Source organism: Myotis davidii, unplaced genomic scaffold (genome assembly GCF_000327345.1).
Source record: "Myotis davidii unplaced genomic scaffold, ASM32734v1 scaffold73, whole genome shotgun sequence".
Classification (NCBI taxonomy): domain Eukaryota; kingdom Metazoa; phylum Chordata; class Mammalia; order Chiroptera; family Vespertilionidae; genus Myotis; species Myotis davidii.
The window spans coordinates 8218365-8243337 of record NW_006286675.1 but is presented as its reverse complement, the minus strand read 5'-3'; the positions used below and the strand labels follow the sequence as shown (position 1 = coordinate 8243337).

At 37.0% G+C, this 24973-nt stretch overlaps 2 protein-coding genes across 2 annotated transcripts in view; both read left to right on the top strand.

Moving 5' to 3' along the window:
- PIK3C2A (phosphatidylinositol-4-phosphate 3-kinase catalytic subunit type 2 alpha) overlaps positions 1–17590 on the top strand; it is a 95567-nt gene extending 77977 nt beyond the window's left edge. The window contains exons 22-33 of the mRNA XM_006758350.2: positions 717–846; positions 3074–3210; positions 5783–5952; positions 6504–6660; positions 7362–7471; positions 9080–9287; positions 10495–10619; positions 11754–11871; positions 11957–12029; positions 12369–12478; positions 12566–12691; positions 14514–17590. Coding sequence (XP_006758413.1) covers positions 717–846; positions 3074–3210; positions 5783–5952; positions 6504–6660; positions 7362–7471; positions 9080–9287; positions 10495–10619; positions 11754–11871; positions 11957–12029; positions 12369–12478; positions 12566–12691; positions 14514–14696 — 1647 coding nt within the window. The 3' untranslated portion in view covers positions 14697–17590. The remainder of the gene's footprint in view (positions 1–716; positions 847–3073; positions 3211–5782; positions 5953–6503; positions 6661–7361; positions 7472–9079; positions 9288–10494; positions 10620–11753; positions 11872–11956; positions 12030–12368; positions 12479–12565; positions 12692–14513) is intronic.
- A 2955-nt stretch (positions 17591–20545) lies between these two features.
- On the top strand, positions 20546–23734 carry LOC102763950 (40S ribosomal protein S13). The gene is made up of 6 exons (XM_006758349.2): positions 20546–20652; positions 20801–20849; positions 21036–21114; positions 22317–22486; positions 22810–22910; positions 23658–23734. The coding sequence occupies exons 1-6, from the start codon at positions 20630–20632 to the stop codon at positions 23689–23691; spliced, it is 456 nt and encodes a 151-aa protein (XP_006758412.1). The 5' UTR covers positions 20546–20629; the 3' UTR covers positions 23692–23734.
- Positions 23735–24973: the final 1239 nt, after the last annotated feature.

Below are 24973 nucleotides of genomic sequence, written 5' to 3'. Positions count from 1 at the left end.
GTCCCCCCCCCCCTCCACCCCCGCATTGATGCCCTCCAGCCCCGCCCTGGAACCCTCCCTCACCCCCACCTGCAACTGTGGGCTAGAGCTGCTGCCATGCTGGTTGAGCACATCATAATTCCCGGCAGTGCCTTTCACACAGACTATGTGAATGGTACCCCCTAAAGTTGTGTAGTGCGAAACTTCAGCACCATGAGCAGCCGGGCATGTGCCCCTCGCCAGAATTGAACCTTCAGTCCACAGGCCGACACTCTATCCACTGAGCCAAACCAGCTAGGGCCATATTACTCTTTTTAAAAATTGAATATAATTTACAAACCATAAAACCCAACCTTTGAAGTGTACAGTTAGGAAACTTAGACATGAATAAGTTAAGTAACTGTCTCTAGAATGCTACAGAAAAATTAAGAGGCAGTTATGTTAATCTCATTCTTTTTTAAAAAATAATTCTTTATTATTGAAAGTGTTACATATGTCTCCCCCCCCCTCCACCCCCGCATTGATGCCCTCCAGCCCCGCCCTGGAACCCTCCCTCACCCCCACCTCAGGCCTTCACCACCCTATCATCTGTGTCCATGGTTATGCATATATGCATACAAGGTCTTTGGTTGATGTTAATCTCATTCTTCACTCTTTTCACTATTCTCCTCTCCTCCTCTATAGTATGTGAGTTTTTTGGAAAGGTACAAGTTTCATTTTGTTTTCTTGATTTTAAGGTTGGTGAAGATCTTCGGCAGGATATGTTAGCTTTACAGATGATAAAGATTATGGACAAAATCTGGCTTAAAGAAGGACTAGATCTGAGGATGGTGATTTTTAAATGTCTCTCAACAGGCAGAGATCGAGGTAACTTGTTAGCTGTGTCCTGGTGTTGTGTTTTTTTCTCTTTTTTTCTTCTTGAACTTAGCTCAGTGTACCTACCCTAAGGATTCTGATGCTGGTGCACTATGATCTCAGTATTTCTTACTTTAATTTAGTGTTGTTTTATTGATTCATTTGCTCATGATTAAATAATTCAGTGAGTAGCCCTAATAAATGCTATGCAGTAACCAGAGATGTTTATTCATTGACCCAACAAGAACTTTATGGTCTTTAGCTTTGACCTATAATTAAGGCCATCTCTAAGATAAGCCAACTTTGATTTCATTACTGCAAAATGAAATAATGGTTACAAAGTATTTTTCTACTAAGAACAAACTTCATCTTATTATTTATTGAATACTTTTTTCCTTTCCACATATATTAAGTGTGAATAATAATTGTACTACACTCATAGAAACATTGTGATAATTAAATGAGATAATGAATGTAAAATACCCTAGTATTGATGCATATTAGATGCTCAATAAATGACAGCCATTATCATTATTCTTATTCAACAAATGTTTGTTGTGGATCTACCATCTGCAGAATGCTAATGGCAGGTAGTGCTTATATTTTAGAGGGAAGCAATGGAAGACATATGCAAGTAATTAGAAAATGCTTTAGTAAGCTAAAAGCTCTAAGAATAATTACAAAGGCAATGCTGTGGGTTTTAAAGGAGAGAAAGATCACCTGTGGTTAGTGGAAATGAAAAATGCTTTACAGATTCTAATCATAGCCACTAGGAAGTCACTTGAAAGATTATCTTATTTAATCATCTTTCTAATATTGTTCATTCAATTTATGCTTAAATGCCTATAGTGAAGGGAATTCACTGTATTTCAAATTAGTCCATTATGTCGTGGATAGCTCTCATAGCTGTAGAGTTCTTTCTTGTAGTCAGATGAATAGGAACTGAGTCCTGGTTCTATTAATTAGCTATCATGTAATGTCAAATCCTTCTTGGTGATGACCTGTTGAGATCCTGAGTTTCGAGTTCTTTAGCGATTTGTCATATGTGACTTTAAAGTACTTTATCACCTTGTTTACTTTGTAAAGGGCTCAAGTGATTGAATTATAGTCTCTAAGAATATCACCTGGATTTTATAGAATGCTGAACGGAGGGCAAATTGTCACATAAATGGAGCTTATTAAAACCATTCTGCCAGCTCCTGCTAAACCATGTCTTAGCTATTCTGTATTTGTACATTTTGATTCTTAGACCCAAGTATGGGACAGTCCCTATTAACTTTTTTATTATATTTTATCTATTACTTTTTAGCCTGTTGGTTCTTTTTAAAATCTGAGTTTTGTTATCTGTCATTGAACCTCTTAGCTTGTGTTATGAATGAATTTGAAGAACAGATACTTTGTTGCTTTTGCTAAGTCATTCAAAAACATGTTTACCAAGAAAGGGCCAAGCACCGACCCTGTGGCAGAGTCACTAGAGATCTCCCTTCAAGTGATTACTCAGTCTGTGGGTATTATATTTTATTTGGTTACTCATCGATTTCATTGTGGTGTCAACCACTCACATTTCACCATTTTATCCATGGGGGCCACATGAAAGTCTTGTAACTTTCCCCCTTCAGGTTAGGATGTACAAATTTTATCTTGTCAAAAAGGAAATCCAGTCAATTTAAGAATTCTTGCTGTTTGTTTTTCCTATGCCTTGTAAGACAGAAGTTTATCAAGTAAGATTTCTCAACAATAGCCTACCATCTTACTAGTTTTTCTGTCACACACTTATTGCATATAGTTGAACCTCTTTCTTTTTATGGAATTCCATGTAACTTTGGAGACAATCAGATTGTTCTTATTTTTTATGTTGTTTCTAACTAATGATTGAGTGCTTACTTTGTGTCCTGCTCTGTGCTAAGCTTTTTAAATATATGTGTGATGTGTGTGTGTGTGTGTGTGTGTGTGTGTACACATGTGTTCATTTTAAACAGAGGAGAAGGGAGGAGGGGAGGGATAGAGAGAAGAGCATCAACGTGAAAGAGGATCACCAATCAGCTGTCTCCTGCATGCCCAGGGATTGAGCCTTCAACCTGGGCATGTGCCCTCACTGGGAATCAAGCTGACAACCTTTCGCTGCATGGGACGATGCCCAACCAACTGAGCCACATCAGCCAGAGCTGAAAGCTATAAATATTTTGAAGGCTTACTTTTGGAAGATATTTTCACATAGCTTAATGTTTTGTTGTTTAAGGCTTGGTGGAGCTGGTTCCTGCTTCAGATACCCTCAGGAAAATCCAAGTGGAATATGGTGTGACTGGATCCTTTAAAGATAAACCGCTTGCAGAGTGGCTGAGGAAATACAATCCCTCTGAAGAGGAATATGAAAAGGTGATTAGCTTGTCTCCTTATTCGAAATAGTTTTGTTAAGAATGTATTACATGGGTCTTCAATGCTTTTCTTTTTCAGCTCTGGTGTCAGCCATTTAGTCTAAGTTATGAAAACAGTATATTTCTCCAAGTAAAGAGAAGAATATAAAATCAGAATGCATTTAATGGCAGGAATCTGAGTGAAACCAATGCTAAATTACCCAAAAACCTTTCCAAACATGTATTTAGAGGGCAGTAAAACAGCTATTTTTATAATCCAAAATGTTATATTTCACAGAGGTCTTGAGAAAAGTTATGGAAATAAGTAGAGTGGCTGCATCATGTGGTCATTAAGAACAAGATTATGGGTCAGAATTTCTGGCTTGAATTCAGGTCCCAAGTCACTCACCAGCTATATAGCCTCAGGCAAATTATTTAACCTGTTTGTGCCTCAGTGACATCAGCTATACAATGTTACAGTATTATACAGTATTATATTTTCATGGTATTATAGTATATATTGTGGCTGTAATAAAATACTATAGGTTATTATGATAACTAAATAAATTGAGATATATAAAGTATTAATAGACTACATTCTATAACTATAGCTATTATTGGAGGCATCAATTTTTTTAGTATGCATTTGTTTTACGTAAGAGGAAAGGGAAATCTCTTAGGACATAAGGCCTGTAATGATCCTAAATTGGCTGAAGGAAGACTCAAGAATACTTTCAATGGTGGTGTAAGAAGATCCCAATTAATGTCATTTGCCTGCCTAGTTTATGTCAAATAATTACTATATCACATTTGCAGATAGATATGTACAAATGTTATCTGTTGACTAAGAAAATAGAGGAATTTGGTTGGTCTTTTAAAATGTCTAAAAACACTTCCTTTTCTTTATGGTTTGGGGAAAGCAGTGCAGCAGATGCCAATACTTGTTTATAGTAGTGCTGGTTTTTTGTGTGATTCTGGGTAAGTTGTTTGACACAAAATAATGGTCAAGTAACATATATTGAGTGCCTTTTATGCATTTGGCTCTTTTATTTGGGGAATATAATATAGTGGAATCACATTGCCTGGGTTTGAATCTTGGCTCTGCTACTTAACAATTATATGACCTTGGGTAAATAACGTCTCTGTGTTTCAGTTTCATATGTAAAAAGGCAATAATAGGCCTAACTGGTTTGGCTCAGTGGATAGAGCATCGGCCTGCAGACTGAAGGATCCCAGGTTTGATTCCAGTCAAGGGCATGTACCTTGGTTTTGGGCATGTCCTCAGTAGGGGATATGCAGGAGGCAGCTGATCGATGTTTCTAACTGTCTATCCCTCTCCCTTCCTCTCTGTAAAAAAATCAATAAAATATATTTTTTAAAAAAGGCAATAATAGTACCTACATTATTGGCTTGTTATGAGGTTTTAAATGAGTTACTGTACACATCCATCCATACAAACATACACATATGCACACATATACTGTTAGTGTGGTGGGGGGGGGGAGAAAGAGAGAGTAGTGCAGTACCTGGTTTATGATAAGTGCTATGTAAACATTTGCTATTATCATCACCATCAGTAATGATTTCTGGGGGTTTATGGAATAAAATTAACCACATGGCCCTGGCCTGTATTGCTCAATGGTTAGAGTGCTGGCCTGTGCACTGGAGGGTCTCTGGCTCAATTCCTGGTCAAGGGCATGTACCTGAGTTGCAGGTTTGATCCCTAGCACTGGTCGGGGCATGTGCGAGAGGCAACCAATCAATGTCTCTTTCTCTCTCTCCCTTCTTCCTTCCCTCCCTCCCTCCCTTCCTTCACCCCCTTCCACTCTCTAAAAATCAATGGAAAAAATATCCTCGGGTGAGGATTAACAACAACCGAAAATTAGACACATGGACATGTAGAACCAAATGACTGCTTCATTCAGTAATGTTGAGTGAGAATAAACTAAATGCACATGCTTTAGATTAAAATATTCATTGTATGCATCTTGCTGTATCCTATATGATATTATGTTAGTAATTTAAACCCAGAACAGGCAGGACTAGTGTCCAGCTTTAAGAATATAACAGATGACACATTAAAAGTCACCAACTGGGCAACCAAATACATTAATTATATTATTGGATGTTTAAAGATAAAAGCTAACTCTCTTTACACATGCCCTCCCTAGAAACACCCCCCTCAAAAAAACCAAAACAGAAACATATTCTTTTGTTCGAATTAACCTTGTCTCAGTGTTGCCACCTGTGGAAAGCAGCAGAGCCTGTGAGGAGCAGGGTTCCACAAACATGATGCTTAAAAGATGTTCAAAGGCAGTGCATATCCCTCAGGTCCTGGTGACATCTCTGCTTGTGAAAGGGCAGAGCTTGAGAGCAGGGGCAATAATCACCTTTAGAAGGGTGTTTCTGTTTTTGAATTTTGAAAAGATTGGCCTTTTTTTTTTTTGAACCATAATTCAACTTATCAGCTGTTTAGAATGTGGATTACAACAGTGATTTCAGAGAGGGATGAATTACATTAATCTTTAATCTTTGTAACCTTGCTTCCTTTAAAAATAATTTTTTCCTAAAATAATTTTATATCTTTATTATAGGCTTCTGAGAATTTTATCTATTCTTGTGCTGGATGCTGTGTAGCCACCTATGTTTTAGGAATCTGTGATCGACACAATGACAATATAATGCTTCGAAGCACAGGACACATGTTTCACATTGATTTTGGGAAGTTTTTGGGCCATGCACAGATGTTTGGTAGCTTCAAAAGGTACTAATACTGTAATTGTTATTGCTGAGAAAAAGAGAGGCACTTCCAATTTCACAAATTAATGTCCCAAGCCTTCCCCTTTTGTGCTATTCTTTGTCTTGTAGCTGCTTTTGAGCAAAACGGGGGTTGAAAAAGCCCTAGGAGATGACATAAGAATGAGTGTATAACCTTTGCTGAAATGAGTTATGTATATTTAATTTTGACTAGCTAGTGGTACCTAATTGGAAATGTTCCCATTTGTATCATGTCAAAGTACAGTTTTTCTCTCTGTATGTTTTGTAACTATAACTATGTTTGATTTCTAAGTGTGTGGGTTTATAAATATCACCTTGGGAAAGATTTCATATATAATTTCTATCTAAGTGATGAGATTAGATTTTTACTTTCCTGAAAATGAGACTTTTTAAGAATTAAGGAAATTCAAAACGGTCGTATACCATTTGGAAATTGCTATGGCTCCGATAACTTAGTTCAATAACCATGTAATAGCAATAACACTACTTGACTATCTTCTGTAAATAACACTTTGTATGTACTTTCCTTTTAAATAGGGATCGAGCTCCTTTTGTGCTGACCTCTGATATGGCATATGTCATTAATGGAGGTGAAAAGCCCACCATTCGTTTCCAGTTATTTGTGGACCTCTGCTGTCAGGCCTACAATTTGATAAGAAAGCAGACAAACCTCTTTCTTAACCTCCTGTCACTGGTAATTGTTCTTTATAAGCATTTACCTACTTTTATATTAATGCTTCTGTATTTCAGTAACTACAAAAAGGATATTGTGATTTTGGAGTAAAATTTACTATAGTCTCAAATGTCAGATATATTATTACCAGCATATTCAAAAATTGCTACAGTGTGAAAAATGCCAGACACCATTTTTTAGAAAATATGTTTTAAAAAGTCACAGGTTACCCTGCGAGTGAGGAGTAATAGTAACTGAAAGGGACCGTGAGGTCATCTGGGATGCCGGTAGATGTATTGTGACTTAATCTGGGGGTGTTCAGATTGTGAACATTCATTAAGATATACATTTAAGGTTTCTGTATTTTCCTGGAAATATGTTAAGTAAAAACAAACCAAAAATGCCACTATGATTATTGTGACTGAAATTAATATAAAAAGAGTACTACATAAAATTGTCTGGATTTTACAATTTATATTCTATAAACTGACTTTGTGAATTCCAACAATTAACTTCATTTTCCTCAAATTTTTTCATTAATAAGAGACTCGCTTCAGTTTTAAAACATAAACTCCCCAAAACTGTGATCATTTTTGTTTACTTTAGTTCTGTGATCATTTTTGTTTATTTTAGTTCTGATTACCTGGATAGCTTTTAGGGAAGAATGGGGAACAGACTTTTAAAAAAATTAACTCACAGACTTTTTTTTCCCCTTTCTATAGATGATTCCCTCAGGGTTACCAGAACTTACAAGTATTCAAGATTTGAAATATGTTAGAGATGCACTTCAGCCCCAAACTACAGATGCAGAAGCTACAATTTTCTTTACTAGGTAATTCATGCTTAAGTATATTAGAGAAGGCACACAGTTTAGCTTTGATTTGTTTTCCTTAGTATAAACAAGTGCTATATATCAAAATTCTGATTTACAGGAGAAAAATTGATTCACAGTATTAGCAAATAGTAGGTTGTCAAGTTTATTTACTGAATAAGCATAAAAGATTTGCAACATTAAAAAATAAACTTATTTCTCTCAAGGCATGATCTCAAGTTTTATTTAGTATATGATTTCAATTAAAAAATCCTATTTATGAACTATTTCTGTGAAGCATATTTTCTACAATGCCAAATACAAGGTGTTTTTTCTAATCTATTTTTGAGGATTCTGCCATAACAATTTTTATGGATATCATAAGTGCTTAAAACAGCATCCTCTGCAACACTGCTGTAGTAAATTGTTATGATATGATGTAGCACTTGAAACATATATACCAATGATTGCATTTGAACTTGTCATTATTGCTATAAAGACAAATATGTTCTAAATGTCTGGTGACCAGGTTGGTCAGTTCTCTCCTTGTTCTCTTGCCTTCTTCCTCTCATTGAAGAAGAGGTAGAAAACACTGTACTAGACTTCCTTAGTCTCAAGAGTCTGGGCTGAATTGAATTGAAGGAAGCTGACTTTTGTATAGCCTTCCAAACTAATCCTGGTAATTTAGGTATTGAGGAGTTTTGTTTTTTTAAAGAGATTCGTAGGCTCCTCTGGGTAAGGCTGTAAAGCAGGCATATATTAGTCTGCTTGATCTGCTATGGCAAAATACCATAAGTGAGGTAGCTTAAACAACAGAAATTTATTTTCTCATAGTTCTGGAGGCTAGGAAGTCCAAGATCCAGGTGTCAGCTGATTTGCTTCATGGTGAGGGCTCTAGCTTGCAAACTACTATTTCATCACTGTTTTCTCATGGAAGAGGGAGATAGAATAATCCTATAGTTTCAGGGCTCTACCTTTAACCTTAATTTCTAACTCCATAAAGGCCATACCCATTGGGGCTTGAACACATGAATTTTGGGAGACACAAATGTTTAGTCCATAGCAAGGCAAACATCTTTGTGTGAGGTTTTTTCACTTCCCTATTGAATCCTTTTTCTCTTTCTGGATTCCTTTATCCTGGTTCTGAAACTTCTTTTTCCTTTGCTTGCCTACAGTGTTTTATCCAGGCCTGCCTTCCTAATTGATTCTCAACAAACTCCCCATTCTGTCGAAACTTCTTTTCCCAGTTGAGGGAAGTCGTCACTGTCCTGATTTATTACAAGGAACTAAAATAATAAAACCATCTTTTGGCATTATATCAGTCATCTTCTATCGCTAAAAGCTTTTAATTAGTATTGGACCCCCGAGAGCTCAAGAAATAAAAGCATCATTTCTTGGAGACAATGGGATTGAATGGAATAGAGACTCTTGTGCTAACATTTTTGTTGGGGTGAGATGTATTTTAATGGGTTTTTGGCTTATAGAACAAAGGGGATCTTTGACAGAGTGAGAGTCTGCTTAATATTTTAAAAGGAATGAAAATATTTTTCATCTTATATTATGTTAAAAGAATTGAGCATGTGTTCTCATGAACATTTACTATTAACACATTTTCTGCTTATTTTGTAGGCTGATTGAATCCAGCTTGGGAAGCATTGCCACAAAGTTTAACTTCTTCATTCACAACCTTGCTCAGCTGCGTTTTTCTGGTCTTCCTTCCAATGATGAACCCATCCTTTCATTTTCACCCAAAACATACTCCTTTAGACAAGATGGTCGAATCAAGGAAGTCTCTGTTTTCACTTATCATAAGAAATACAACCCAGATAAACATTACGTAAGTTTGGTTTGATTTGTAGAGACTGGTGCCTGCATTATTATTGTCCTTTCCCACTTCTTTCATTGACTCTGCTGAAGTTTCAAGCATTTGTTCTTTGCATACTTCTTTCTGCCACGGATGGTCCAAAAATAAATAAATGTATTTGGAGCTTCCCTAATTGTTTTTTGGTATTTATTTCTTGGTAGATTTGCTCCAAAACCATGAGGGACAAATGATATTCTTCTTTTCAGAGACAAGACTAAAAGGGTAGTGCTTTTTCTCCTTCCTTATCTTCAATTCGTTTATAATTTCAAAGGTAAAGCTTGCTCATTGTAACAAATTCAACCAATATAGAAGCATGTAAAGTAAAAGTCTAAGTTCTTATCCTCCTCTTCAGGAATGATGAAATGTTATCACACACACACACACATACTGTTTTTTAAAGACAGGATCTTCAGTGTGCTTCCTCCCTAATAGGATAGCATTATCATCATTTTCGCTGTCTTGTTCACCCTTGTGCTAATATTTTTGTTGGATAATGCTTTGTAGCACTGTCGGTCTTTAAGTATTTGACATATTGATAAATTTTAGAAAGCAACTTTACTATTATTTTAATTTTCACCTATTTTATTTATTAGTAAATTTTTATATGTTTACTGGTCATTTTACCCTAACACCATTTATTGAGCAGTCCTTCCGTTCTCCCTCACCTCCCCCCCCCCCAATGATTTATTATGCCACATTTAAATACACTAAGTTTATACATATTTCTGAATTTCTTCTGTAGCTGTATCTGGCTCTGCACCAGTATTTTGCTCTCTAAAGTACTCTGATATTGTAATAGTTTAAATATCCAGTAAGTTAAGTTTTCCCTCATACCCCAGCTGTCATAAATTTTGCTCTTTTTTCTTATTTACTCTCAAATGAACTTATTAATATTTTTATTGAAAATGTACTATATTTATAAATTTGGGAAATAAATCTATTTTATTTAATCCTGGAAATAAAATGACTTCATTTTCCAGTTCATTTTTCTGTAAGATCACTCTTAGAATGTTGGTAGATGTGCTATAAATGAGTTTTATATTTGCTGTTTTCTGTTGGGGACATATATATTTACAAGCTAAAAGCACTTGGATTATATATAATGATCAAACTCTAAATTTTCTTTGTGTCAGGAAAGGTTTTATTATTAATCTAACGTGTCTGGGTGTGATTTCTTCAGATTTATGTAGTCCGAATTTTGAGGGAAGGACAGCTTGAGCCATCATTTGTGTTCCGGACGTTTGACGAATTTCAGGAACTGCACAACAAGCTCAGTATTATTTTTCCACTTTGGAAGTTACCAGGGTATGTTTCCATTCATGTACATTAATCCTTTTTTATAGAAAATAACTTATTTATTATTAAGTGTAGGTCAAAAGTTTTGTGTTAATACTTAGTAAGATACTATGAACCATATGTGACTTATTTTCTTTTATATCACAAGGGCCTAATACAGTATTAGATTCAAACAAGGAGCTGTAAGTTTTTGATTAATGAGTTAATAAATGATTAAAATCTGAAATTGCCCTGGCCAGTGTGGCTCAATTGGTTGGGCATTGTCCTCTGCACCAAAAGGTTGCCAGTTCGATTTCTGGTCAGGGCACATGCTCAGGTTGTGGGATCCCCTGCAGGAGGCAGCCAATTGATGTTTCTCTCTCTCCCTCTTCCTTCCTCTCTCTAAAAAAAAAAATCAATAAAAACATATTTTTTAAAATTTTAAATTTGGGGATTTTCCAGCTTTCTCTAATTATAGCGGAAGCTTTAAATTTGCTGTCTCTACCATAGTAAGCAACACAAGATAATAATTTGGAATCTTGGTTTTAAAAAAACAGATTTTAAATAACTGCAGAAATAATCTATTATGATCATACTGAGCTCATGTGGATGAAAAAGAGCTGAGGCATTGAGATTGTTAGTCAGAATCTTGGTGTTTAGTTTTATATCCAATACCTTTTGGAGACCCTCAGTTTTAATTTAGCTGAGTTTATTTCCATGTGCAATACTAGATTCAGACATTTTTCCACTGCCACCAAAATAAGCACAGTTAAGATTATCTTGATTTGGGGCCTTTGCCATTTGTGAATTTTACTGGTCTCTACAATTGCTATGGCTGGTTAATGATTATTTTGGAGGTTAAGATCTGCATAAAATATCTCTGAATGATTAATCCTGAGAAGAAATAAGTAGAAAATATAGCAAAGTAAGTTTAAAATATAGCAAATTAGAAAAACAACACACCTTTTGTACCAGAGTTCATAAAAGGATAATGGATACTTGAACTATTTCATCTCCAGTACTTTGAAATCGCAAAATTTACTTTATAGTGGATTAAGAATCCAGTTTGTATTTAAGTATATAAAAAAGTGTATTTCTAAGTAAATATTAGACTTGAGTCTATAAATAATTTAAATCCCACTTGTTACTGTTTTTCTTTTGTAGCTTTCCTAATAGGATGGTTCTAGGAAGAACCCACATAAAAGATGTAGCAGCCAAAAGAAAAATTGAGTTAAACAGTTATTTACAGAGTTTGATGAGTGCTTCAACGGATGTAGCAGAGGTGATAATCCTAATTAAAAAATAACATACTATATTTGTGCTACCTAATATTTAAACTAATGGATCTTTTTCCTCTTCTTTCTTAGTGTGATCTTGTTTGTACCTTTTTTCACCCTCTTCTTCGTGATGAGAAAGCTGAAGGAATAGCTAAGTCTGCAGGTGAGAATATTTTTTTCTCTTTATTGATGGATCATGGCTTCCCTATGGCCCTCAAGTCTGTAACTAATCAGTGGATGTGGTGGAATCACGGTGGGGTTGCAAGCTGTGGTCCAGTGTGATGAGCGGAGGTATTCTTTCTAAGCTAGTCTATTTCTAGATAAACACAATTTTCCTAATAGAATGTAATTACTAAAAAATATATATCCTGTGGCCTACCAGTGTCTTTACCCTTTGTTACTGCACATTCACATGGTCCTGAAGTTAAAGCAAAAGTTTTTTGTTGTGGTTTGAACTACTGCAAGCAAGATAAAATTAAGATTAACATGTTTATATTTTCAGACGCGGGGCCCTTCAGTCCTACTCCAGGCCAAATAGGAGGATCAGTGAAATTATCTGTCTCTTACCGAAATAGTACTCTTTTCATCATGGTGATGCACATCAAAGATCTTGTGAGTGATTACAAATACTGGTGGTTGTAGAGGAAACCCATTCCTTGGTAGGAAGCATTACTGTTAAGGGAATGCTTTTCTTTGTAGGTTACTGAAGATGGGGCTGACCCAAATCCATATGTCAAAACATACCTACTTCCAGATCCCCACAAAGCATCCAAACGCAAAACCAAAATTTCACGAAAAACTAGGAACCCAACATTCAATGAAATGGTAAGTTAAAACCATTTCTAAAAATTTCCTTGATTTGTTGTTTTGAGATTTTAAATTTAAAATTTTTAGGTATTGGTTGTTGTACTAGTAAAGTAAATCAGTAGCAGTTCAATGGTATTTAACAAAGTGATGCAGCCCTAGCGGATTTGGCTCAGTGGATAGAGACTCGGCCTGTGGAATGAAGGGTCCCTGTTTTGATTCCAGTCAAGGGCACATGCCTGGGTTGCAACTCGATCCCCAGTAGGCGGTGTGCAGAAGGCAGACGGTCAATGATTCTCTCTCATCATCGATGTTTCTCTCTCTCCCTCCCTCTTCCCCTCTGAAATCAATAAAAATATATTTTAAAAACACATACACACACACACACACACACACACACACACAACCACACAAAGTGATGCAGAACTGAACCCTCAATCATAGACCGTAGGTTTTTAAGAAGATCTTAGGGGCCATTATTCAACTACCTTCCAGCTCAAACCCCTTCTACAACATTTTCAAAAAGGGGGGATGTTCAATCTGTGCTGAAGTACTTCCAGGCCATCCAGTTTGTTTTGGACAGCTCCAACTCCCAGATTATTTTTTATACTGATCTGAAATCTTCCCTCCCTAGAGTTTGCACCTGTGGGTTTCAGTTGTACCTCTTGGAACCACACAGAACTATTCTTTTCCTCCTACATGGCAGCCCTTCATATAATTGAAGTTTAAATGCCCTTTCTGTTTATTCTTTTAAAATATCTTCAGTACCTTTACTTTTGCTTGGTAGGATGTAGTTTCAAAAATCATCTTCCTTCTAACTAGTTTCAGCAACCCTCTTGAAATAGAGTGCTTTAAGCTGTAGCAGGCATCAGCTAAACAGTATGGAGCAGAACTGTGACTGCTCAGCTATTCATGGTCAACTTGTAAAATTCCTTACCTGTTAAAACCACTAACTCTTAGTTAACTGCTTCTTTAGAATAAACACCATTTTATTTGTGCACATTAACATTACATCCACACAAAAATGTCTATATAGAGATTTGAAAGCAAATAGTTCTGAATTTTCATCAAGTTTATGAATTTATTAAAACCTTAGACTATCCTTTCAGCCCATTAAAAGCATATAAAATGTTTGGTGAAGACCAATTCATATCATTCTCAAAAGGCAGTATTGGCTTTTTTTCTAGTTAGTGTTGTGCTTTAAAGAAAATGAAATGTTGTCCGTTTTTTAGTTCTTACAGTCAGTGAGGACTAGACTAGGGAAATGTTTCTCAGAAGTTATGGTGAGGCTTTCTTGGGAAAAAAAAATTCTTAGTGTTAAATGTAGTATTTGAAAGAGAGTCCAGATTTTCTGTGAATTACATTTGTAGTTGATGAGTTTGCATTGGATTATGGATAATTAGGAATTATCATTTCATGGTATATAAAATCCAACAGAAAAAAGACAACAAAACAAAATTTTAATCCCTCGTTTTTTTGTAAAATACTTATAATTATGCTATCTCAACTTGCTTCCTTCTCTTCTCATTAGATCATCTTAGTGCATGCTGCCTTTCCTCAAACTCCATCTCAGAAAAACCATGTTTTTAGTTTTAAGCCATAATAACTTTCTACTTTGTGCACTTCTATGTCAGACTCTCAGAGGACTGAGAATACAATTCAGGACTCCTGAAATATAAAATGTGTATCTAAAACATGAGACAAATTCCACCAGATGTGTCATAATCAGTGTCATTAATTATAGTCACTTTGACTAATGATCTCACTTATGTTTTTATTTAAAATAATCCAAGAATTCAAAGAAATAATTTGTAACTTTGTTTTCTTTTTGTCTTTGCTGTAGCTTGTGTACAGTGGATATAGCAAAGAAACCCTAAGACAGAGAGAACTTCAACTAAGTGTACTCAGTGCAGAATCTCTGCGGGAGAATTTTTTCTTGGGTGGAATAACCCTGCCTTTGAAAGATTTCAACTTGAGCAAAGAGACGGTTAAGTGGTATCAGCTGACTGCAGCAACCTATTTCTAAGCTAGTGAATTTCTGAGCTTTGGAAGTAGAATAGTTATAAACATGTACGTGCGCAAGCACACACACGTGCACACACACACACACTTGAGAACTTTATATAGTATTTTTATATTTGGATAGAAATTATAAAGTAAATGTACTTGCATTTTAACACACGTGTTGGACCACCAGTCACATAACTAACTTTTATGAGTTCGTTGAAGCCATTGCCGTTTTAAAGTCATTATGTAGAACGCTGTAAACCCTAAACTTAATATATAATAAGTCTGCAAAAGACTTAGTGAACAATTTAATCCCCTTGTAAGTAATTCAGAGTAATAGCTTTAGTTTGGTCTTTTTTTCATTGTTTCTTACATACACACAGTATGTTTGTTTTCCTGTTTGCACCTTCTATAGCCTTTACCACTATGCATGTTTGCAAACACCAAAGGAAAGGAAAGGTGCAGATGTTACAGTCAAATGCAGCTGCTACTCACAGGGCCGAAAAGCAAAGCACAAATTATAGTTATGTTAAGAACTACTAAGTAGTTTATAGACATAGGGGGAAATAACATTGCTTTCTATTTTTCATGTCTTTAAAGCCTTTTTCAGAATGAAGTGAAGTTACTGAAGTTGTAAATAATGGTGCCTTAACTTCATGCTTGCCTGGCACTTCATTCTGATTATTTTTCCTGACTTGATAAGTAGTAAGTAGTTTCCTCTCACTTTCAGCTTACTCAAGACAAGAAGTTATTTACACTTATTAGTGTTTTTCCCACAGAAAGATCACTTTCTCTACTTCTGATATGTGACTTAGTTAAAGTCAGCCATTTAATTTATGTTTGTGTTATCCGGTAATTGAATGAGATTCGTCAGTGTAGCTGTAAACTAAATTCCATCATTCCATTATACTAGTAGTCCTACATTTATTCCCAGGAGTGTGAGTTTGGTAGTTTCACTTTCATGTATATATATTCCACTCCCTCATTAAACAAGTGAAAATTGTTTACCCATGTACCCATTCCTGTTTGGCAGAAGAACTCCAATGAGTAGGGCAGACTCTTCACAATGGGCCCAGGACAAAAATTCTAGGGTCCATACTGAATTAAAATGTAGACTTTTATGGTAGAGTTGGTTTTGTAAGTGTCTTACATTTGTAAACATTGTACATTAAAAAATTATTTTCCTTAATATAATGTGACTTAGAATCATAAGGGACATGATTGAAATCATTTACAGTAATCATTAAGAATAAGATTCATTTTTATTAGTTCAGCTTCACACAGTTTTGTGTTTAGTTTGGGTAAATGTGTATATATAATATCCTCATGGCTAAAACAGAAAGTCACTTTTTAAATGATAATAGATTGAAACAATCTAGGTGCTGTAAAATAACTGACAAAACATGCAATGTAGAATACCAACACAGAAAGGACCGTCTGCAATTCAGTTGTCCAGAACAGAATTTTTATGAACTGTGCAAATATTTAATGTACATGGTGATACCTACAGAGCAGAAATAGATGAGTCGAGGATGCATCAGTGGGACAGGCTAAAAAAAAAAAAAGAAAAACTTGAAGTTTTTGGTGCCTAACACTAATGGTCCATTTGTAGGAAACCCCATGAGTATGGTATATGAATGTCTTTTTTTAAATGTTAAAATGTGTTGTCTATTTAATACAATAATCAAATGCACATCAAAGCATCACTGTTTATTTTCTTTTTCCAGATAGCATGTATAAGTAGCTTTGCAAATGTAAAGAAGTAGTAGATATATTCACTTAAGTTTTTGATACCTAATTCCATTCCACAAGTTGTCATTAGCCACTGTAAAAGTACTGTTTTGGTAAAAGGTCATTGTTAATTGGACTCAATGTATACTGCCTATTTGCAGTCTGTTACTGCAGTGCCTCTTAGCATAAATAATAGAGCTAGAAAATGTCACTTTTCAATTACAAGAAATCTGGATTCTTATCTAAAAGTGTATATTATGATTAATATTGTACAGTTAACCAGAGTTCAGAACAAGTGGTGATGTTTTCTCTTAATTTAACTCATTCTGTGCCTTCTTTGGTCATTAAAACACCACACACTTTATATATATTCTAATATAAGTTATTTCTTTGTGAAATGCTCATCTGCAGCCCTTACCAAAAAAGGGACTGGGGCACCTCTTTGCACTACTACTATCAATAGATTTTTAAATCAGTTGGTTTTTTAATCATTTTTTTAAAGCTTACATTCAAGTAAATCAAACAAAAGTTTAAACAAGCTAGCCAAGACACTAATTTGTATGTATAATCACGTTTTATATCTACCTTTATTAAGTAAAAATAATTACACTATACGTAAGTCCTGCACCGGAAGAATTCTTTCCTCTTGGAGTATTTTGGGATTTGAAAATAATGGTTTACTCCCAGAACCTGTTATTTTCTCTACTGAGGAACCCAATATAGAACTTGCACTGATGTTTTTATTACTGCCTTTAAAAGAATCAATTGGTATCTAAATGTTAAGGCATGTATGGTCTTTGATAAAGTATTTTATCTTTTCAAATTAATGTTGAATAAAAGTTTCAATATCTTGCCTTAAATTGGTTAATCGGTCTTTTCTAGGACTCCATTACTATGGCATATAAAAAAGAAAACATTCAATTTTGATACTTAGACTGCAGATCAAAAAGGATTGAAGCCACACTACTATAATTTATAGATTAACTTACATGCTATTTGAGTAGCAGTGCAAATATGAATGAATATGGTAGTTAGTCTGATCTATAAGAACCAAATACTTTAATTATGTTAAGGTAGTGAATAAGATGTATAATTTTTTATTAATACCTTGAATATATGCAGTGGATTGGTTGTGACTTCATAACTGTACTATAATTTTATTAAAATATTTCTCGAATAAAAGAACTCTGCTATCATTTCTTTCCTCGTCACCATATTACTGTTTTTGGTTCCAAACTTTGAGCTCACTGTTGCTGTTCTTTGCATTTTACCCAGGAGTTTATTAGGTTCAAATAATCCTGAATTTCAGAACTGACCTTTCAGTTGCCCCTAAAGATGTCCAAATATAGTGTGTCTGATTTCTAAGTGTGGTTTTTTGAAGGTCTGGATTGCCACTTTCCTAGAGCCCCATCACCATTTCACAAATTGAAATGCTTCCGTGGGTATGGTCCCTAGCCTTTGGTAGTTTATTTAAATATTAAATAGTGTAGTAACAGCCATGTTATAGACATATCTACACAACAGGAAAATGTCGATTCTTCTAATATCCAGAAACCAGGAAAAGCAATAACTTAATTAGAGCCAGTGGTGTGTGTGTTTTTTTGTTTTTTTGGGGGGTGTGTGTAGAGGGATGATAAACTCAGTTTCTGTCAGAAAAGAAAACCTATTTTATTTCACCCCTACTCTTTGAAAACACTTTATCATACAAATTTTAGACATACAAACTTAGACAACAGTAGAATGAATTCCATGAATGATTCCATCATATTCCTACAACAGTTACTACCTTAGGTCTAATCTTATTTGATATGTATTAACTAGGATGTGCCTAGATGTAGATATCTTTTTTTTCCATTTTAGAATTCTTAAATATATGGATCAGTGACTTGAGTTCTGAATAATTTAGTATGATTCTTCAATTAGCTATTCTATTCAACTGTTTAACCCATCCATTGAGTTTTAAATATTGGTTGTTGTATTTTTCATTTCTAGAATAACTATTTGGTTATATTTTTTTTATTTGAATCATGACCCAGGAAAGACACTCACAATACTGACAAGATCAATGGGAAAAGAATTACCTTTTCAACAAAGGACAATTAGATAACCACATGCAAAAGAATAAAGTAGAACTCTTACAACATATACAAAAATTGGTTCAAAATGGATCAAAGACCTAAACATAACTAAAATTATAAAACTTGGGAAAAAACAAGTGTGCATCTTTGGGACACTGGGTTAGACAAAGGTTTCTTAAGCATGACACAAAAAGCACAAGGGCCTTGGCCGGTGTGGCTTGGTTGGAGTGTTATCTACACACCAAGGGGTGGTGGGTTCAATTCCTGGTTGGGGCACATGCCCAGGTTGCAAGTTCAATCCCTCGTCAGGGCACAACTGATCAATGTTCCTCTTCTCTCCCTCTCTCTAAAAAAAAGGCAGAAGCAACAAGAAAAACAAACTGGGCTGCATCAAAATTTTAATATTTATTTAATATCAATAAAAAAATATTTTTGAAAAAGTTTGAGGGTGTTGGAGGCCTCATGTATTCCTAGTGGGATTACAAAACAGTGCAGCTGCTGTGGAAAACAGTTTGGCAGTTCTCAAAAAGTTAAATATAGTTACTCTATGACCCAGCAATTTATATACTATGTGTAGATATATATAAAATCTCAAGAGAATTGAAAACAGGTATTCAAATACTTGTACACACATGTTCACAGCATTATTCATAATGACCAAAAAGTACAAATAAACCAACTTGCTATCAACCAATGCACAGATAAAGTGATATATCCATAAAATGGAATATTACTGGTGAATGTACTAAAAGACACTGAATTATATACTTTAAAATAGCAAATTTTATAGTATGTGAATTTTAACTCACTTTAAAAGGCTATACGATCAATTTTTAAAAACCATTTGATTATGGTATCTCTAATAAGTAATTGTGCTAACAGTGACATTTTTTTAGAAAGTAATTTTACCCTTTTGTCTTTAAAAAAGTCAGGTTCCAATTTATGGAAGTTCTCAAAAGAAGCATGCCACATATAAAGGCAATAGGGATATGACTATAAGGTAAACACCATTTGATTAAAGTTCAACACATTTAGCTACATACAGGCAATCCTCGGGTTACGTCGGACTCCACGAACGTCGTTTCGTGGTTATGTCGCCATCTCCCATTTATTTACATTTAAAAAAGTTCCATCATTTCAACATATGTACATATGTGCTTTATGTTTTTTATTATTTATTTACCACAAGTAAAGATCAGGAATTATCTTTTAATTTTTTTACTGTTTCACTTCATTACTGCTGTGTATGTGCTCCATGTGAGTGACGTAGGTGCTTACATAGGTGGGTTCTGACTTAGGGAGAAAACGCGTATGTCCTGCCTTAGGAGCGGATCTACACATAACCCAAGGACCTACTGTATTTTGCTTTGATAATATTGATACAGACATGGCCAGATACAGTGAAAAACTAGTGAAGGGCTTAAACATGACTAAAAAAAGAAATCTTGAAATACCTGTTACAGTTTCTATCCCATAAATAAGTAGTTTAGTCAACATTCCTATATCCTTATTAGAAAAGTTGTACCCATTTTTTTCTTTTTTAACCAGAGTGGTATTCTCAAAACAATCCAGTACTGGGGCTGGTTACATCATAGACATCCCTCAGTATTTCCACTAGGAGACATAACTGGGATGTCAGGGGCTGAGGGCAGGCACGTCATTCCAAGCAATACTTAAGAAACTCGTGTAATTAAGTACGTAATTGACCTGACCCAAATTCGCTGGACGTGGGGGCGCGGATAAAGGACTTCCCTAGTGTAGGGTAAGTCCACCAACCACTGCAGCTGTCTCCAGAACCCCCGACTCCCAGTGCAGGATTCGAACCTGCAAGCTCTTCACGCCGGCAGCACCTTCAGACGCGCAGTGAGGGCTGCTGGAGGACTTAATTTCCGGCTCCGGCCTCGAGCCTCCTCAAAGACGGATGCATGCCGGGATGTGTAGTCCTGTTGATCAGGAATCCACTACCGCGTTGAAGTGCATTTCGGGATATGTAGTTGTTAGGCGGACGCCGAGGGTTACGCAGTGTGGCTCCGCCTCCCGCGTGCGAGGAAGCGGGGACGTGTGAGGTCACTTCCTGCGTTCTAAGTGGCTTCCTGCAGCGTTTCTAATTCACGCTCTTTTCCACCGCCAGTCCGCCGCCATCATGGGTCGCATGCACGCTCCCGGGTGAGTTCGGGTTTCCTAGCGGATGCAGGGCGCGGCCGCGGGGATGGGGGTGGGAAGGAGCGAGTGTGGGCAGCGGGTCGAGGGGATGATGGCCTTGGCTGCTGTGGCACAGAGCGCCCTTTCATCCCCAGACTGCTTCTCTCCCCAGGAAGGGCCTGTCCCAGTCGGCTCTGCCCTACCGCCGCAGTGTCCCCACCGTGAGTAGCTTGCAGGGACCCGGGACCCGGGAGGTCGGGGAGGGGCGCACCTTCTTCGCTCCGGGGAAGTGGCGCGGGGTGGGGGCCATCTGCGCGAGGAGCGCGACTTCCAGGGTGGCGGGACCGCCCTGCTTCGGTACCGTCCCAGGTTTGCCATCCTAAGGCCGCTTTCTTTTCTGCAAACAGTGGCTGAAATTGACGTCTGACGACGTGAAGGAGCAGATCTACAAACTGGCCAAGAAGGGCCTGACTCCCTCACAAATCGGTGCGTGTTTTTGCCGAAGGTGGCCCCTAACGCCTGCCCTCGTGTAACTTTCCGGAAGGAGTGGTGGTGGTGGTGCTGGTGGTAAATGGGTCCCAAACGCGCCTGAAAACCTGTGTCCTTTTTCCTGGCGTTACTCTTGATGACCCAGACCTAATCTTCACTTGTTGAAGTTCTCTGTAGACGGTAAAGTTATTAAAACGCCCTCCAGATTTTAATGAGCATTTACGATGGGCTACTCTGCAGAGTGCATGGTTCTGAGCACGTTACATATCCTGACCAGTGACTTCTGACCGCAGTGCTTTGGGGTAAACACGAGTAGCTTTCTCCGTCCTACAGCCGAGGAAACAGAGGCACAGTGTGGCTGTGTAACTGGCCTCAAATCACACAGCTATTGGCTACTCGAGTGCTTGTCACACTCAGTTAGATGTGGCTCGGCCCTCAGCCGTGTGTGACTTTGCAAGTGGCTTCATGCAGCAAATGTTTGTCTGCTGTGTGGTCCTGGACCCCGGGAATACATACAGGAGTCAGAAAGGGGGCACAATAATTGCCCTCCTGGAGCTGGTAGTATAGTGGAGGCATCACACAATAGGAAATACAGAGCACAGACTTCGAGTCGTCAGATGGTGCTATTTTGAGATTTTTTTTTTAAAATAAGGTACATTACATTTTTAGAAGAATAGCTGATGTTCTTAGTAAACATTATTAGCTGGTTTTAATTGAGCAAATATACATACATAGTTGGAATCTTATTAATGGCTTTAATGTCCTTTAATCTGGCAAGCTCACTATGATGATGGTCTTCCAACATTCGCAGTTTCCACCAGAAGGGTTTTCCTTAGTGTTGGGTAAACCTTCCTTGGATGTCTGAGTGAGCTCTGTGTGAATTATCACTTTGGTTTCTGTGATGCATAAATATAAAAGTCAGTCGCGTTTTACTGACGGGAAGCTTGAAAAGCTACTTGATCTCAGGACCCGGATATCACATGCTCCAGGATGTGTGTTTGGTGTGGGAATTTATGATACACTAGCGGCCTGATGCACGGAAATCGTGCAAGAGGAGGCCTTCCTTCCCCTGGCTGCCGGCACCAGCACCCGGGACCTGGTCTTCACTCGCAGCCTGGGCTTTGTCAGGAAGGTCCAGAAGGAGGTCCGGTCCAATCAGCATATTAAACTCTTATTATATAGGATTGTTCCCTTTACAGGTGTGATCCTGAGAGACTCGCATGGAGTTGCACAAGTACGTTTTGTGACGGGCAATAAGATCCTGAGAATTCTTAAGTCTAAAGGGCTTGCTCCTGACCTTCCTGAGGACCTGTACCATTTAATTAAGAAAGCTGTTGCAGTTCGAAAGCATCTGGAGAGGAACAGAAAGGTAAGAGAATAGAACTGCTTGTGCTAACTTACTTCGGTAAAATGTAATGCATCTGATTCGGATCAGATAAGGTGGCTTAGAATTAAAGTTCTACCAGAAGAGACTGGTGGAGGAGGTTTGGCTCTCCTAGTTACAGTATATTCCGTTGGTTGAAAATGTTGAGCCGTTTATTGAGTTTTACAAATCATTCCTGTTTAGTCTTGTGGAAGGAAGCCTTAAATTCCCTTAAGGACTTAATGTACCACACGAACACAAGCATGTTCTCTATTAATGTTAAAATGTTTTGAGTGGTTTTCTTGAATTCTATCCATTTTTAATTTTAGGATAAAGATGCTAAATTCCGTCTGATTCTGATTGAGAGCCGTATTCACCGATTGGCTCGATATTATAAGACCAAACGAGTCCTGCCCCCCAATTGGAAATAGTAAGTATCAGTTTTATTTGTTCCAAGAACCAGAGTTGGCCAGATTGTAAATATACTAAAAGGACTCATAGTAGTAATGTTTTAGCTCATGGCTATATGGTCAACTGCTTTTTCAACTTTGCCATTGTAACAGGGATACAGCCATAGGTGATACATAAACAAATGGATGTGGCTGTTTTCCATTGAAACTTTATTTGCAAAGACAAGCAAAGGGCCATAGATTGAACCCCTGAGAGAGAGGAAGGGAAAGGGATAGAGAGATAGACATATTGATGAGAGAAACATCATCAATCGGCTGCCTCCCTATAAGGGCCCCCATCTGGGATCGAGCCGGCATGTGCCCTGACCAGGGATTGAACCGGCAACCTCTTGGTTTCTGAGCTGAATCACTTTTAGGTAGTTGATAAAGTTTCAGTTCGTGCCACTGATCCTAAGTGTTTATGTTGCCTTTATTTTTGCATCAGTTGCTCACTGTGATGATTGATTTCCAAACATTCGCAGTTTCCACCAGAAAGGCTTTACCTTATGTTGGCCAGTTCTTCCTTGGATGTCTGAGTGAGCATCTTTAATTCATTATGCTTGAGCCACAATAAACTGACTCAAGAACTTAGCAGTTTGGTGCACTTTATACATTTGGGATTATTTAGGCTGTTTGGAAATAACTCCATTAGCTGGGAGACTGTAGGAATGAATGTGGGGGACCTGTATTAACCCGGTCTTTTCCTTTCCCCCTTTTTTCCTTTTCAGCGAGTCATCCACAGCCTCTGCACTGGTTGCATAAAATATCTATGTACTCGAGCAATAAAATCATTGTTTAACTAGAAGTGTGATTTGTATTTCTTTCCCTTAAAAAATTCTGTACCAGTGAGATCACACATGTTGATCTTTTGATATGGGAGTATTTTAGCAGAATTAGAATTGTGTGGTTCCACAGAGAGCTATCTGTATCCGTTGCTTCTCATACATGCACTGACTGGGAATCAAACCCACCACCGTTGGTGTATAGGACAAAACTCCAGAGTACACTGGTCAGGGCTAGGATATGGCTCTTATTTGTTCAAATTACGTATATGTGCGCATATAAGATTTGAAGGTTTCCTTTATGAACTGTTCTCTCCATTTAAAAATCAAGTGGCAGGTGTAAATTGAGTTTTTTTTTGAAGCTATGCATATATATATATATATATATATGTGTGTGTTTCTTTGAAAGTCATACCTGTTTACAAGACTTAATTGAAAACAGTCCCTTCCCTTTTACAACCTGAAGTCTAGGGTGACGACAATTCAGCTATTTCTCTGACATATATGCCTTATTTGTGAATAACGTTTTGTGGGTTTGTTTGTTTTTTTCCAAGAACAAGTGAAATTCACATAAAATTCACCCTTTCAAAGTGAATAATTCAAAGGCATTTAGTATATTCATAATATACAACCATCACCCCTATTTAGTTGCAAATTATTTTCATCACCCCAAAGTAAAACTCCGTAGTCATAAAGCAGTTACTTGTTCTTCCCTCCCCCAGCTCTGCTTATTGTTCCTGTGGGCCTACCTATAGGATTATTTCATGTAAATGGAATCATACAATATGTGGCCTTTTATGTCAGGCTTTCACTTAGCATGATGTTTTTGGGGTTCATTCATGTTGCAGCATGTATCAGTACTTTATGTTTATTTTTTATTTTTTTTAAATATATTTTATTGATTTTTTACAGAGAGGAAGTGAGAGAGATAGAGAGTCAGAAACATCAATGAGAGAGAGAAACATCGATCAGCCGCCTCCTCCACATCCCCCACCGGGGATGTGCCTGCAACCCAGGTACATGCCCTTGACCGGAATCGACCCTGGGACCTTTCAGTCCGTAGGCCAACGCTCTATCCACCGAGCCAAACCGGTTTCGGCAGTACTTTATTTTTATGATTGAATAATATTCTGTAGGTACATACCATAATGTGTTAATTGGATATTTGGCTGTTTCTAATTTTTTGCTCTTGAACAGTGCTGCTATGAACATTCATGTACATGTATTTGTTTTGAGCCTCTGTTTTCAATTTTGGATATATA

Excerpts from the sequence above, each read along its gene's own strand:
- LOC102763950 (XM_006758349.2), top strand. The coding sequence starts at position 20,630 with ATGGGTCGCATGCACGCTCCCGG. Across the intron at positions 21,115-22,316 it reads CCTGACTCCCTCACAAATCG|GTGTGATCCTGAGAGACTCG; the intron begins GTGCGTGTTTTT and ends TTCCCTTTACAG. Across the intron at positions 22,487-22,809 it reads ATCTGGAGAGGAACAGAAAG|GATAAAGATGCTAAATTCCG; the intron begins GTAAGAGAATAG and ends TTTTAATTTTAG.